General features: G+C 42.5%; 1 protein-coding gene across 9 annotated transcripts in view; it reads right to left on the reverse strand.

Moving 5' to 3' along the window:
* Positions 1-17,106, reverse strand: part of LOC137335195 (band 4.1-like protein 1) — a 230,893-nt gene that overhangs the window by 48,517 nt on the left and 165,270 nt on the right. For all 9 annotated transcript variants that reach the window (XM_068000402.1, XM_068000406.1, XM_068000403.1 and 6 more), the window contains exons 6-9: positions 15,860-15,935; positions 13,404-13,622; positions 8,359-8,446; positions 5,630-5,782 (exon numbers count right to left, since the gene is read on the reverse strand). In XM_068000402.1, the coding sequence (XP_067856503.1) occupies positions 5,630-5,782; positions 8,359-8,446; positions 13,404-13,622; positions 15,860-15,935 (536 nt within the window). The remainder of the gene's footprint in view (positions 1-5,629; positions 5,783-8,358; positions 8,447-13,403; positions 13,623-15,859; positions 15,936-17,106) is intronic.

Genomic DNA, 17,106 nt, shown 5'->3' on the forward strand with positions numbered 1-17,106 from the left:
TTTTCAAGTAATGCTTGACAAATGAATATGATCACTAGATGGCAGTCTGATAGAAATACAAGGAGCACACTAAAAGAAAAGGCAATATTTAGCACACGGTTTTTCAGCATGTAAAGCAGAGTGATATTTTCTTTAGTACACAAATACCATTCCTGTTTCCTTTTCATTACATTTGTTACCTGTTAGCATTAATTGAATTATTAAACATGGTCATTTAAAAGGATACAAAATGACACTGTTTTTTGAAGTCCAATGTGTGTAGCTGACTCTTCATGCCCTCAGGGCAACAAGAGATGGACAATAAATGCTACCTTGCCAGTGTCACCCATATCCCAAGAACAAAAGAAGACCAAAAGAAAAATCAGCTCCATACTGAACAAGATGAAACAAATGGGATGTCGCAAACTTAGAAATATCTCAAGCCAGTATTTCCATTTTATGATCTTTAATACTTCGAATGATCACCATTTCCACATGCAACAGGTTAATGCTGCTGCTTATGTTGGGTTTTAACCACACAGTAGTTGGCAGGAAATCATTGTGAATAGTAGAGGCCAGCAATGTGGTGATTTCAAACATCTTTTACTATAAACATAGGAGTCTTTATTCAGACGTAGATTCCGATCACTGCCTTTCAACCAGTAACATTGGTTTTCTAAAAATTGTTTATTATGTTTTAAGACACAAAGTTCCATAAGTGGAAAAAGGAAATTAATACAGTGGGCTGTATTTTCGAATGATGTCTTGGCTGAATGTTACTGCCCTTGTAACAACAAAGTACTAGATGTGCTTTGTTTCTGCGGTGCAAATTTCAAAAGTTGCAGTGTGTATTCTTTTCTCCCACTTTCGGGGACACACAAACATCATGCCACACTCCTGGGAAGATATGATAGTTGGTGCTAGCGCAGCTCCTGAGGCACTGCCTTCATTTGTTTTCAAAGGAGGGCACGCAGATATCAAGTCACATCACCCATAATGTACAAATGTCACACTGTCATGCTTCATTTCAACAAAATACATTGAGCAGAAAATCTGTGGGGAATACAGGCCTCTAACCGCAGTGGGCCCAGCTTCCTTTGTGTCAATTTCTGCTCCTTTTTATTCGTGGCTGCTCTGCAACCATTTGGTGCACGGATGTAAAATGTAATTCACAAGTGCAAAGAGCATTTCTATCTGTTATTTAGCAATGTGCAACAGTACTCCGTGTTACTGAACAGAATGTAAACCATGCTGCACAATGCAATGGAACGCTTTACCACTGGTGCCAATACACAAGGTAAACTCTGCTGAACACCACCACAAGGCAGTGCCACCCTAAACACAAGCTCATGAACAATGTCTTCATACTTCTATGTGTTTGTGACTGGAGTCTTTAGAAGTACAGTTTGCAATTCAATAAAGCAACATTGTCAAACTCAAACACTTGTACTTTATGCCTCATACACAAATGGCTAATTATAGGAATCATAAAACTGACAAGTATCATTCGGCAAAACAAAACTTTAAGGATTATAGCAATGTGCTGTCAATACTGAAAGAATACTTTACACAACATTCAAAAAGACAAGATTAGAGAATTTAGACAGCTCTGGTTCACAACAATCAAATGCCCTGAGGTGCATTCTTCAAGCTGCAGAGTACAGCTCTATAAACCGGTTTGGCACATTTACTCTTCTATACCTATCACTGGAAAATATGTGGGAGATGAACAATAGGTAGACCCTTTGCAGTTATCAGTCATGTCACCAGTAGAGGTCACTGATTATCTGCTTGGGAAAAGTGATTTATACGTATGGGATCATTGTGCTTTGTAAAAAAAACTATTTTTACCATCTGCTCACAATTGTGTATAGTGGTGAAGATCCTAATTGGCATGAATCAAAATGTATTCTGAGAAAATTATTTCATTACTGAACACCAAGTTAATTAATGTTAATGATTTTCTGTCTTCAGGGCAATTATTTAGGATAACATATTATATAATATCCTCTATTGGATGCAGCATTTAATGACAAGCTGAAATGACAAAATATATTTTTCCATATAGACCAGCAAGGTCCCAGGTTCAATCCTTAAATATGTTCAGTTAACTGATTTCAGGATAACAGTAGGATTACTACAATCAGCTGCAGTACCCCAGGGATAGGGAAGGGAAAATTCTCCAGGATTCCCGCTCCTGATCGCTGCCCGCCACAAACACCGTTCTCTAGCCATCGATTCCATTCCCCTCTCTGACCACTGTCTCAGGTTGAAGCACACTGTTTGCAACCTTGGTGTTACATTTGCCCATGAGCTGAGCTTCCGAACCCAGATCCAGTCCATCACAAAGACTGCCTTTAAATCCACCTCTGTAATATAACCTGTCTCTGCCCCCACCTCAACTCATCTGCTGCAGAAACCCTCATCCATGTTTTTGTTACCTCCACACTCTACTATTCAAATGCTCTCCTGGCCAGCCTCCCATCTTCCACCCTCCATAAACTTGAGCTCATCCAAAACTCTCCTGCCCGTACCATCCTAACTCGCACCAAGTCACATTCACCCATCATCCCTGTGCTTGCTGACATGCATTGGCTCCCAGTCCATCAATGCCTCGATTTTAAAATTCTGAATTTAGAACTCTGCGTTCCTCCAACTCTGGCCTCTTTTGCATCCCCCACTTCCTTCACCCCACCACTGACGGTTGTGGCTTCAGCTGCCTAGACCCGAAGCTCTGGAATTCCTCCCTAAACCTCTCCGTCTCTCTCCACTTTTAAGATGGTCCTTAAAATCTTCCTCTTTGGCCAAGCTTTTAGTCACCTGTCCTAATGTCTCCTTCTTTGGCTCGGTGTCAATTTTTGAATTTTTGTCTGAATTTGTCTAAAGCACCTTGGGACGTTTTACTACTTTAAATGTGCTACATAAATACAAGTTGTTGTTGCTAGAAATCCACAGATGTGGTTGTTTGATGAGCACAGAATCATGTGATGTCCTCCATAGCTGAACGGTCTGCTGACACTCAGGGGACAGTGGGTGGAGGAGAAGGCATAATAGGGGATGGGGAAAGATTGGGTGGCACTGGGTCAGCACCAACTTTCTTCTTAGTGAAGGTGCAATGGGCTAGGGTCCATTTTTCCACAGTGGGGTGAAGGAATTGCGCTGGGCCATGGGGGAGGAGAGTGGGTAAGCTTTCAGTTCAATGGTGTAGGGAGGGAATGGGCCCCATGCTCCTTCTCAGTTTGGTGGGGATGTTGGAGGAGGGGGCAGGGGGTGGGGTAAAGAAAAGAATTAGATCTTGGGTGAAGGGGAAGATCCTAATTGCTTCTCAATGGGATGGGAGAACAATGGTTGGTTCTGGGGGGGGACGGGGGCGGAGTGGTTAAGAGAAAGTGAAAGAGTTGCTCGTCAGTTGGGGGATGAAAGCCAAATTACTTCTCAGTGTGGGGGGAGGGGTAGTGGGGAACTGCTTCTTACTGGTTGAGTTCAAATTGGTAGTAAATGAGGGGAGGTCCAAATTGGTCATCAATGGACAGGGGTGAATTGAATTGATTCTCAGTGGTGAGGATAGAATTACTTCACAATGGGGAGAAAAAAAGTCTCAAAGTACTTCTCAATGTGGGTGGGAATCCTGAGATCCCGAATTAGTTGGGGGGGGAGGAGGGGAAATAGTAATGAATTACTTCAAAAGGTGTGGGTAATTGAATGGCTTCTTAGTGGATGGAGGGTAGAAATGCTTCTCTGTGAGGGGGTGGGCAGTAGAGTTGGGTATTGATTCTCAGAAGCATGAAAGCTTCTTTGTTCGCTTGTGGCAATCCTAGGTTCATTCTCAGTGGCTATAGGGGAACTCCCAAAATGCTTCTCAGTTGTTATGGGAGTCCTGTGCTGCTTCTTGTGGTGGTCGGGTGGCGTTGGGGGGGAAACTTTGTTTCAACAGGAGGCCGAAAGTGTTGCAAAGTACAGCTTACAGATTTTATGTACAATTGGAAATTTGAACCTACCACGTCAAGAGAGCAACAATCCACTTAGAGTTCACTAAGGTTCCCAGAGTGATTATTTCCATACCCCGTCAGCTGTTTGAAGCTCCTCACGTTCAGGCTTGCTGCTACTGCGGTGAGATGGGCGGGGGGTGGGGGTGGGGAGGAGTTGAGATAATGGAGAGATGAACAGGAGTTTGCAAAGGGACATGGACAGATTAAGAGAATGGGCAAAACTGCGACAGGTGGAGTTCAATGTGGGGAAGAGTGAGGTTATCCACTGTGGATCCAAGAAGGACAAATCGGAATATTTTCTTATTAAGGAGAGACTAGATTTGAAGAGGAAAGTGATTTGGGTGTCCAGGTACACAAATCACTGAAAGCTAGTGCACACTACAAAAAGTAATAAAAAAAGGCTAATGAAATGTTGGCCTTTATCTCAAGGGGATTGGAATTAAAAAGTGTGGAAGTAATGCTTTAGTTATTTAGAGTCTTGGTCAGACCCATCTGGAGTAGTGCGTTCAGTTTTGGGCACCACACCTCAGGAACGATATATTGGTCTTGGTGGGGTGTGAGGACAGGGACTTTACAGTGCAGATTCAGCAGAACACCACCAGGGGTTAAAAGGGATAAGTTATGAGGACAGGTTGCATAAACTTGGCTTGTATTCTCTTGAGTTTAGAAGGCTGAAGGTGTTTATAATGATAAAAGGATTCAATATGGTAGATTTAGAGAAGCTATTTCCTTTGGTGAGAAAATCCAGAACAAGGGTGCACAACTGTAAAATTAGAGCTAGGCCATTCAGAAGTGAAATCAGGAAGCACTTTTTCACACAAAGGGCAGAGGAAATCTGGAATTCTCTCCCTGGGTCAATTGAAATTTCAAAACTGAGATCGACAGAGTTTTCAGATAAGAGTATCAAGGGAGATGGATCGAAGGCACACAAGTGGAGTTGAGGTACAGATCAGCCATGATCTAATTGAATGGCGGAACATGCTTAAGGGGATGAATAGCCCACTCCTTTTCCTATGTTTCCTGTGTTCCGGAAGAATGGTGGAAACTGCAGAAATGGCACAAACAGCGGGAGATCAGAGAATGCCGGTGGAAATTTGACCTCAAAATTTTCTTTGAGGACATCAAGGGGTTTAATTTTTTGCTGGAAAGGTGGTACAATCATGACGATTTAAAAAAAACACCAGAATGAGGCTACTTTTCTTTAAAGAAACAAAAGGCAGCACAGCTGCAGCTATGAAAACTAGCAAAATGGAGGCTACGAGAAGAAAAGCAGCTCAGTGGGAGTATGAAGAACAAGCAACACAACCAGCGCAATTAAAAAATATAAGCAAGCAGGCATTACTTATTTAAAAAAAGTGTAACAGTGGCTATTTTTAAAAGAAGAATGAACAACAGGGATAGTTCAAAAAAAGACAATACGTTTGGGGGTATGAACAGGAGAAGAGTGCTTCCTGGTACTTTCTTTGTATATGGTTCCTAAGACCCATTACAGTGCGAGCAGATGGTTGCTTTGAAAAAAATAAAGTGTTCAGGTTGAAGGCTATAGCAACCAGCCCTGTTAGGAAAGAACTGGGCTAGAAGCATTGAAGTTGGGGTGATGCGGGGTGTGGAGCTATTTAGTGTGAAATCAATGTCTGGCACTTGAAATACAAATCACTTACTTCTCCAGGTCTGATTTTAATGTAGAAGTTGCTCCTTTTGTATGAAATCTTGAGAATCTTGGGCCAAGCAAAACGATTTATTCTTAACCGGTCCCTGTAGATTAGAAGTCCATTTGCACAAACACCAAGCATGATGTCAATTCCTTCTGAGTCCTGTGACCAGCAAATACAGAGAAAGCAGGTCTTAGATCTGAATGTATTAATCATGCTAAAATATCTGTTCAATAATGTCATTTGTGGTAGCTCCCCAGTTAACATTTCAATTCAATTTACAGTCTAAACAATGATCGGCCTAGAAATTGGCCTGCCGGCGCAAATGAGGCACAGGGAACGATCCCAAGGCCCACCTGATATTAGGCCTCAAGCCTCGTTTACATGAGATTCACGTGAGCTGTAGACACCTGCTGGGCATCCCCAGGCAGCTCACCGGTGAAGAGGATTTCAATTTCAGGCCGCTGTATCGCCGGCAGCAGGCCTCATGTAGGGCCTAGGGGATGGGGAGGGAAGCGATCGTGAGGGGCAGGGGCGACTGGGAGAGGGAGGGTGGCAGTGATCATGAGAGTAAGGGGAGAAGAGATTGGGAGATGGAAAGGGCCGAGCGGGGACTGGCAACAAACTTTGGCACTGCACCTTTTAGCTCCACATTCAGTATTTTTTTAAAACTATTTTTTTTGTGGTGGCCTCCAGCGGACCCTTTGAGGACCACTAGTTAGGTCGCATGTGGGCCTAGTTTCCCTGAATGCAGGTGGTTCAATAACGATAAAGGTAATTATATAAACAGAACAACACAAATAAAAATGCGTTTATGCAAAGGTCCTAACACTTGCTTCAGGCGTGGGCCCTGGATGCCTCTTTTTCCGGCTTTAACAATATGGTGGGTGGCGCACTTCCAGCGTGTACAGGCCACACGCGCCTCGCTTGCCATATTGGATGCTTAGGGGCTCGCTTTGCACCTGAAAAACGGGTACGGCACCATCAAATTTCTAGGCCACTGCGTCTGCTTTGAATAAGACTATAACAAACGCTACATTTTGTAAACACCATTATTTTGACACAAAATAATGTATCTTTTGGAAAGCAGCAACAAGTCCCTAAATCCTTGCTCGTGAAATCATGCAAAAATATAACAATTAAATCAAACTGTGACACATTTTAACAAAATAATGGGTCGTCTTTAACAATGTGTCAATGCCAGGCCCTGATGACACTGTTTAGCTGTTTAATTTGGCTGCAGTTTTGACTCAGCCAAAAAATATTAATTGGAAAATTAAAAATGTATAAATGGTGTGATTTCATGTCAGTGCCGCAAGATTTTTTAGGGGCCTTGGAAGGGAATGGTTTCACATTTTGTATTACAACCTCAGGGATCATTTCCTTCAGTTGAGGAGAACAATTTATTAAAAACAATCCCAAAGTACAAGAAATTATTTGAACATCTGATCCACCAAGGTTATATGTAAGTAAGCTTGTTAACTTTTTAAGTCAGCTGTCATCTAGGAATGAAATATTGATGTTAGTGCCTGATTGATCAGTGCCTGATAAAGCAATTCAGTCATTTTTATGCTCTCAACTGAACTATTACCTACAGCAGTAGCAAACCAATTTCAGAGTATATAGGAGGTTAGTACAATCCTACCTCCCAGGAGTATTCCCTGTCTATCCTGTGAGAACAGAAGCAGGGTTCATCAATGTTTGACATGGGATACAATGGTCAAGAGGGAGACATGGGGGCAGTCAGAAGAGAGGGGCACTGAGTAACTAGGAGAGAGTTTGGAGGCCCATACAGACATCAAGGAGGGAATAAAATTGCCTTGCAGCATTCCAGATCGTAACACCAGTTGGGTTCCCTAAAAATGCTGAGACCTGTTGATGTTGGGTCTTGCTTAGGTGTGATGTGATATTGCTGCTGTCCCCGTCACTGTTGACGCAGTGCATAAAAGACTGGGTAGCAAATAGATGTTGAGATTTGTATCATGACTGAACACTTCTGTTTTGTGAAATTTAGAGCACACACATTTTTTTGCTTTGATACATTCTCAATAGAATTCAGCACTGTATCTGTATGGAGGGACATGTACCACAGCGCCATGGAGTAGGTGGTCAAGGGTTCATCCTCATGATACCTCCAGATGATGAGTTCCCAATCTCATTGAGAAGAGCATATTGATGCAAAATGTTCCACTGATAGGGAATGAGAGAGAAAGAGCTCCTAGCAACTTCTAAAAGATCCAACATCATCAGGGCCCTAGCAAGAAGTCACCTGCATGTGCTTGGCCCAGGGAATGTGTCTAACATCAGGAATGGGGATGAGGGGAAGGAGAATTACATCAGTGCAATTTCATTTTATCATTGATAATCTCCAGTGTGTCCCTGAGATACCTATGAAAACAGATTGGAACAAGACATGTTGAGACCCCAGATGTGCCTATCCTGCATAATTGCTTTGAAAATTAAGCTTTACACTTGTTATGTAGGTAAGCTCTTTTGAAAGATCAGCTCTATCAATAAGGTCATTAAATAAACAGAATAACAAAAATAAAAATGTGTTTATACATTGAATTTCTGAGAAACCTTTAAGAATAACTGTTAGAAATCAATTATTAGGAAGATTGGAAGTTAACATTTAAAAAAAAATCACTGTGTACATATTGCCTTAATGGCACTGAAAGCCATCTGGTATTTATCTTAAAGAATGCTACAGCAGAGATATGACTCTGAATGATAATTACCTTTGCATGATGCAAGTCCACTCCGTACATAGAGAGCTTTTTAGCATTTTCCAAAAAATTCATTTCTGCTTCTCCTGGTGTCATGCCCCTATGGTAATGCAGTGATGCACAAAGAGTTTACTGTCTCTGTTCAATACAATGACTTTGAAAACAGACATCAGATTATTAACAGAATAGCATTTAACAAGATTTCAGTCTTTAAATAACAGTTCCTTGCCAGATTTAGTTGCATGGGTGCAGTATCTGCCTCATTACTATAAACCCTTTTAATAACAATAATTTCCACTATATATTAATAGTAGGATTTTATTCTTTTAAAATATAAAATTATGATGGCTAAAAACACCTTGGGATAGATTTTAACTCTCAAATAGCCAACTGGCAGTGTGAGATGGCTAGCTGTCCAATCATGTCAGCAGAATGCCCACTTTGAGGGCCAGACCTCATTACCATTCCACTGGCAGGCTGCAGGTGCCAAACGGGCACTCTGCTGCAGCTCGCCAGCTCCAGGCTGGCACAATTATCGGGCAACCCAGAAGCCGACCCGGCCAGCAGCAAGGTATGTCCGAGGGATAAGTCTGGGCAGCGGCAGCCTACGTTATTCCTGTAGTGCCTGGTGGAGCAGTTCTGCTCCTCCTAGACCCACAAATAATTTTAAACTTACTGTGTTTGGTCCTCTTTGCTTGAACCGCCACGTAAATCTGGGCAGAGGGTACACTGTGCATGTTCCACTACATTGTCTCCCAAAATGGCAATCCAGATCCTTTGTACATTATAGGACACCGATTTGCATATTAAAAAGGCCTATTGCTCGAAACAGGCAAGTGCTCCAGTCGCCCAGCGGCAGGCCCCTTTCAGGATGGAGTCAGCTAGATCGGGAGCAGCAGTGGGGCGGTACGTTTCTCCTCATGATTTACAGGGTGCTATTGCCCTGTTTCTGCTTGGCGCAGTGAGTGAAAATCTCCCCCTTTTCTTTTGCTACTGGGATTTTAAGAATGAAATTAAATCCACAGTAATGTTAAAGGATTATACAGCAAAATACAAATGGCAAACCCATCACATTGTTCTTTTTTAAAAATTCGTTGATGGGATGTGGGAGTCACTGGCGAGGCCAGCATTTATTGCCCATCCCTAATTGTCCTTGAGAAGGTGGTGGTGAGCCGCCTTCTTGAACCGCTGTAGACCGTGTGGTGAAGGGTCTCCCACAATGCTGTTAGGAAGGGAGTTCCAGGATTTTGACCCAGCGACGATGAAGGAATGGCGATATATTTCCAAGTCGGGATGGTGTCTGACTTGGAGGGGAACGTGCAGGTGGTGTTGTTCCCATGTGCCTGCTGCCCTTGCCCTTCTAGGTGGTAGAGGTCGTGGGTTTGGGAGGTGCTGCAGAAGAAGCCTTGGCGAGTTGCTGCAGTGCATCCTGTGGATGGTACACACTGCAACCACTGTGATTTTTTTTTTAAATATTCGTTCATGGGATGTGGGCGTCGCTGGCAAGGCCAGCATTTATTGCTCATCCTTAATTGCCCTTGAGAAGGTGGTGAAGGGAGTGAATGTTTAGGGTGGTGGATGGGGTGCCAATCAAGCGGGCTGCTTGTCTAGGCAAGTGGAGAGTACACCATCACACTCCTGACTTGTGCCTTGTAGATGGTGGAAAGGCTTTGGGGAGTCAGGAGGTGAGTCACTCGCTGCAGAATATCCAGCCTCTGACCAGCTCTTGTAGCCACAGTATTTATATGGCTGGTCCAGTTAAGTTTCTGGTCAATGGTGACCCCAGGATGTTGATGGTGGGGGATTCGGCGATGGTAATGCCTTTGCATGTCAAGGGGAGGTGGTTAGACTCTCTCGTGTTGGAGATGGTCATTGCCTGGCACGAATGTTACTTGCCACTTATCAGGCCAAGCCTGGATGTTGTCCAGGTCTTGCTGCATGCGGGCACGGACTGCTTCATTATCTGAGGGGTTGCGAATGGAACTGAACACTGTGCAATCATCAGCGAACATCCCCATTTCTGACCTTATGATGGAGGGAAGGTCATTGATGAAGCAGCTGAAGATGGTTGTGTCTAGGACACTGCCCTGAGGAACTCCTGCAGCAATGTCCTGGGGTTGACATGATTGGCCTCCAACAACCACTACCATCTTCCTTTGTGCAAGGTATGACTGCAGCCACTGAAGAGCTTTCCCCCCGATTCCCATTGACTTCAATTTTACTTGGGCTCCTTGGTGCCTCACTCTGTCAAATGCTGCCTTGATGTCAAGGGCAGTCACTCTCACCTCACCTCTGGAATTCAGCTCTTTTGTCCATGTTTGGACCAAGGCTGTAATGAGGTCTGGAGCCGAGTAGTCCTGGCAGAACCCAAACTGAGTGTCGGTGAGCAGGTTATTTGGTGAGTAAGTGCCACATGACAGCACTGTCGACGACACCTTCCATCACTTTGCTGATGATTGAGAGAAGGCTGATGGGACGGTAATTGGCCCGATTGGATTTGTCCTGCTTTTTGTGGACAGGACATACCTGGGCAATTTTCCACATTGTCAGGTAGATGCCAGTGTTGTAGCTGTACTGGAACAGTTTGGCTAGAGGCGCGGCTAGTTATGGAGCACAAGTCTTCAGCACTACAGCCGGGATGTTGTCGGGGCCCATAGCCTTTGCCGTATCCAGTGCACTCAGCTGTTTCTTGATATCACGTGGAGTGAATCGAATTGGCTGAAGGCAGGCTTCAGGGGTTCTCTGTGTACTTCAATTAGTTAAGACAGTGCCTGAACAAACAAAGCACTAAGAAACCTTTACTCATGCAAGAGTCAAGGAGGTCATTTTCATTTTGGACGAGGTGGAAATCTGTTGGTTGCAGATTCGCTGTCCCTTATATACCCTTCTTGACTTCCCTTTCCGTTTACTTCATTGGTGCACGATGGGTGGCTCATCTGCCACCACCAGTTTTCCACCCGCACCCAAAGTGAAAATTACCCATCTATTTCAGAAGCAGTTCTCTGAGAGGTCTAATACATTTCAATAATATGCAAATCAAAAAAGAGCTGCTGTCACATCCACGTGTTTACTGCTGCTATTTACTGGATTGCTAGAAGAGAATTTAATGCTGTTGAGCATTACTTTAGCACAAGTTAATTCCCACCACCATTTGTAAAAAAAAGCTAAGCTTCCTTTAAGAAGAAAAGCTCGTTGGTGGTTTCCATTGTACTAGCTGTGGGATGAAGAAGGTATCAAGACCCCTCCATGTCAAAAGGGATAATCAACAGGCCCTGATTCAAGCTTTTTGCATTTTTAACTTTGCACCTTCCCGAACTTTGTTCAGCCTCTAAGAAACTGGGGATTATTTCTTTATGGGTAAATAGAGAGAGGAAGAGCAATAAAGAAAACCAAGAGAAACAAAAAGGGAAAGGGACAGATAGAGCCAAGAGAAAGACAAAACATCTGAAAGCATCAGCCACTCACTGGTACTTTGAATTGTCGAGTGAAAGTTGAAGATTGGCTTCAATATATATCCTAAAATGGTAAACCACCAAGGTAGTCACTGCTCTTTGAAAGGAAATCTAACATCAACACCTGAGCCTTCAAATTCTGCCATGGGATTCTAACCTATAAATGCTTAATATCCTTGAATGGATTATTGCCTCCCAAATCCATACCTATGTTTCCAACTACTCCATGTTTGAATCTCTCCAATCAGGTTTCTTTCCCTGCTACAGCACCAAAATGGCCATAACCAAATCCTATGTGATTGTGACAAGAATACATTATCCCTCCTCTATCTCTCTGCAGCCTTTGACATGATCGATCACATCATCCTCCTCCAATATATCTGCTCTGTTGTTCAGATGAGTGGGAATGCCCTCGCTGGGTTTCACTCTTACCAGTCAGCTCGTAGCCAGAGCATCTATAGATATGGCATCCAGAGTCCCCAAAGATCTATCCTTAGCCCCCTCCTTTTCCTCATCTACATGCTGCCTCTTGGCAATACCATCCACAGACATGAGGTCAGCTTCCATATGTGTGCTGATGACACCCATCTCTACTTCTCCACTACCTCTCCTCTGTGTCTGTGCTGTCAGACTGCTTGTCTGACATCTAGTCTTGGATGCACCACAATTTCATCCAGTTAAACAATGGGAAGACCAAAGCCATCATCTTTGGTGCCCACCACAAACTCTGCATCCTTGCCACCAATTCCACCTGTCTCAGGCTGAACCAGACTGTTCGCAAGCTCAACATCCTATTGACATTGAGCTAAGCTTCCGAATCTATAACTTCTCCATCACAAAGACATCATTACTCCCACCTCCACAACACCTCTAGCTCAGTTCATCTGCTGCTCAGACCCTCATCCATACCTTTGTCAGCTGCACACTTGACTAATCCAATGCTCCCATTGGCCGGCCTCCCATCTTCCACCTTTTGTAAACTTCAACTCATCCAAAACTCTGCTGCCTGTATTCTATCCCACATCAAGTCCTGCTTACCAATCACACCTTGCTGACCTACACTGACTCCAAATTTCTTCAACGTCTCCAATTTAAAATTCACATCCTCATGTTTAAATCCCTACATAGTCTAACCCCTCTCTATCTCCATGATTTTCTCCCTTCAAATAACAGAGTAATTTCAGACAAACTCACTAAGCGTTGGTATGCTAGCATCTCGCAGAATAATTTCAAGAACCTGGTATATGATGAGTTCAGTGGCCTGAGTGACAAATGGCTCACACACACCAGTAAGGTTAGGACACTGGTTCTTCTTGCATGAACACCGACACAATGAATTCCCAATCTCAGCCTGGTGTGGGACTTAGCTGATTAAGAGAACAAAAAGAGAACTTGATCAGAGAGCAGATCTACTAATATTGCTGTTGCACACTGTCTACCAACCAATTGAGAATAATACAGGTAGAAGCCTGGAAGTAGGCTGCACAGGCAGCAGCTCAGTGGAGGAGGGAATCTATTTGATGTGGGCGATGCTTAGAATAATAGATAAATCAGAAATTCTAAAACAGTTTAGACCACATTTGAACAATGAAGAAAGTGTCTTACCTGTAAGTTTTATGTAGTTCTACCACCCTTTCTTCGAGTTCCTTTGTCTGATTTGGTGCAAAGCGGATCTCACTGACATAGTCAGGTCCATGTTCCTCGGGATCATAATCTCCCAGTTCTGCCTGAACAGTGTAGGAACCCAATAGAGCATGTGTAACAAAAGAGCAAGGCAATCGCCCAGAAATAATATCATCTCTCAGCTGCAGAGACAGGTAATACCTGAAGTAGAACAGAGCCAATAAAGCAATCACTTGTGAGACAATGTACATCAAATACTGGGTTACAGCAAGTCTGTTCCAGCACACTGAAATTCACCAGTCTAGAAACATAACTCAACATTGTTCTTGTAGCAATAAAATAAGAGCCTTCATTAAAAGTGCCACCAGGTAAACTGGGTGGCACAATGAGTTAGACATTGGCCCATCATTTCTGGGACTTAGATTCAAATGCAGCATGTCTGAGGGCATTAGAGTCCATCCTGTCTCCTGGCTGTAGCGACTGAGTGAGCACGAGTGTCTTGCAAACAATTGTCTTTAATTTGGTACCAATGGTTAGTTGGTTTGAGGAAAATGTCACACTGATGCAGTGGGGGGTGGGGTGGGAAGGGTGCTCTTCTGAGGTTGGAGCTGAGGCACATTGTTGGGGCAGGGTGAAGAGAGCTTTATTCTGCATCCAGATGTGCTATACTTAACCGAGGAGCACTTGATTCTGACACTAGATTCGTGAAACGAGTTTCATCATCTTAATAAAGCGAGCTTAGAAAATATAAATCACAGAAATGTATTGACATGTCTTTTGACCATGAAGTGGCTGATGAATCATAGAAAGAGCACAGGAGCCATTCAGCCCAACATGCCTGTGCTGGCTCTTTGAAAGAACTATCCAACTGGTCCCACTCCCTGCCCTTTCTCCATAGTCTTGTAAATTTTTTCCCTTCAAATATTTATCCAATTCCTTTTTGAAAGTTACTATTGAATCTGCTTCCACCTTCATTTCCGGTAGTGCATTCCAGATCATAACAACTCGTGTAAAATATTTTCTCCTCGTCTCGCCTCTGGTTCTTCTGCCAATTACCCTAAATCTGTGTCCTCTGGTTACCGACCCTTTTACCACTGGAAACAGTTCCTCCTTATTTACTCTATCAAAACCCTTCATGATTTTGAACACTTTTATCAAATCTCTCCTTCACCTTCTCTGCTTTAAGGAGAACAACCCAATGAAAATGTCACACAACTTCACTGACTCTTTGTAAAGTACTTTTTCATAAAGAAATGATCCTTTTAGAAGGAAAACTTATGTTCAAAATACATTTTTATATTTGTACTTTATAATATACATTTAATCTTTTGCAGGTTTTTGTTGCAATTCTCGGTCAAAACAAACCAGTTTTAGCATATTCATGGGAGGATGGGGGAAATCCCTGTCACTCAAATGGTTAAGCATTTGACTTCAAAGCAAAAGGTCAAGAGTTCATGTTTCAGTGTTGTTGTGCACCGAGACTCACACTTTGCTCAGCTCTTTGGATCTTTGAACTTCTCAGCTGAACTGCTAAATGCAGAATCATACAAAAGTGAGACGCCCTGCCTCTGGGGACGAGTGGTGAGGTGAATTGTCACTGTTCAGCTAGGATGTTTCAGTTGTACCTCCAGCAGCCTTATCATTGCAAACTTTACAATGGTAGCAGCACATAAGGGCTTGCCCTCTTAGCAATAGGGGAGAGTGCGTTTGTTAAGAAAAATTAAGAATGGTTTTGTGCTCTATTCATTTCTCTAACTGTGCCTAAATTGAGACGCTAACATATTCTGAGTGGCAAATTTTTGCCTTTGTTGCATTCATTCAGGTTTTTCTAACAAATTAATGTAGATAAAACCAGAGTGCCACATCGAGTGTGAAAAGGGAAGCTGACACCCTCCAAAGACATCAGTCTAGGCTACTCCCCTACAATGTGTCAGTTTTCTAGCATTGGTGTCCGTGCATCTGGTTGTGTTCGAGACCAGTTGCTTTAAAAAAAAAGTTAATATCGGCCTATTTTTTTCTAAGTTTTCTTGGCAAAAACAGAAATAGAATTAAAAAAGACAGAACGCACAATCACACCAATGTCAATTCCATAAAGCAGACATGCTCTAATTGGATTAACTTGACTTATGTCTTCAACGAACATCCCTTTCTTTCCTTTTTTCCACATCACTAAGAGAACCTTCAGAGCTGTACAAATGACTTAGTAAAAGTAAACACTTCCTAACTGTACTACTTGCCCTTGAGATATCCTCTCATTTATTAAAAACTAAACTTTTCTTTAAAAAAAAGGCAGCAGATCCCATGTGAAGGGAAAAAATATGCACACTTAAAAATGCAACAAATGTGTGTAATGAAAGATCAAATTTATAGATTAATAGATTTAAGAACGAATGAATGGCATCATGTGTACTCATGAATCAATGATTGTTTAAGCTCACCTTGTGATATCTTCAGAGAGCTGTGTTGGATCGGGGGGATAGAACTTCACTGTGTATGCAAGATGCCAAGGGCCACCTGTAGAGAAAGGAAGGCCAACAATAGAAAGGTGTGATGTGGAGATGCTGGTGATGGACTGGGGTGGACAAATGTACGGAGTCGTACAACACCAGGTTATAGTCCAACAGCTTTATTTGAAATCACAAGCTTTCGGAGCTTTGCTCCTTCGTCAGGTGACGAAGGAGCAAAGCTCCGAAAGCTTGTGATTTCAAATAAAGCTGTTGGACTATAACCTGGTGTTGTACGACTCCGTACAACAATAGAAAGAGCACATTAAGGATATGCAAAGAGAGACTGTGTTCATAGCCTTGATTGTGATTACATTGTGGAAAGACTGAAAAGAAAGCCGGAAGCTGCCTTTCCATCCTTTGAACGGACCGCCATGTGCAGCAGAGTCAGTGAAAAGCTGGTGCATTTTCAAACCTGAAAATTAATTACTTTCACTTGCAGAAAAAAAATGTGCTATTGATTACCAACACAAAAAACACCATTAATAAACAACTTTGAGGATGTTTCATTGCACTCTATCCCAATGCTATAGCACTTTAAACACAAATGAAAAAAGGAACATTTTCTAGTATATAATATTAAAAGGTGGGTAAAATTGATTTCTGGATTCTTGGCCCCATTCGACATCATAGGGAGGGGAGGGGGAGCTCTGTTACAAACCTCCCAGTACAGCAAAGTGAAAGGTACTGTATCAGCAGCTGTGGAAAAGATTTGTTCCAAAACTATGGATCTATGCACCTTTTGAAAGTCTATTACTTCTGTTATGAATACTGGACAGCCATGTCAGTTCATGTTCTAATCCAGACAATGATCTATGACTGAATGTGTTGTACTCTCAGGCCTGTTCTATTATTGGAATGTTATAATCTGCAAGCAGCTAATGATTTTCACTGTAAATGTTTTATTGCAAAATATTCATGTTTGGGTCACTATCTTTTATTCTGCTCTCTCTCCTCCTACATTTAATTAAATAAGATATTATCCTATAAAATGAGAATATAATGTAACCCAATTTTATTTGGGGCTTTTCTTCAGGATACCCTGCAGAGAGGAAAGTTAAATTAATTAATTTGAGGCCAAATTCAAGTAAACCTAATTTATAGTCAATTATAGCAGGGCAATTTACAATGTAACTTAAATTAGCGAACTGAATTACATGGTAATGGGAGGCAGAATGTAT

The sequence above is a fragment of the Heptranchias perlo genome, chromosome 19, assembly GCF_035084215.1.
Source record: "Heptranchias perlo isolate sHepPer1 chromosome 19, sHepPer1.hap1, whole genome shotgun sequence".
NCBI lineage: Eukaryota > Metazoa > Chordata > Chondrichthyes > Hexanchiformes > Hexanchidae > Heptranchias > Heptranchias perlo.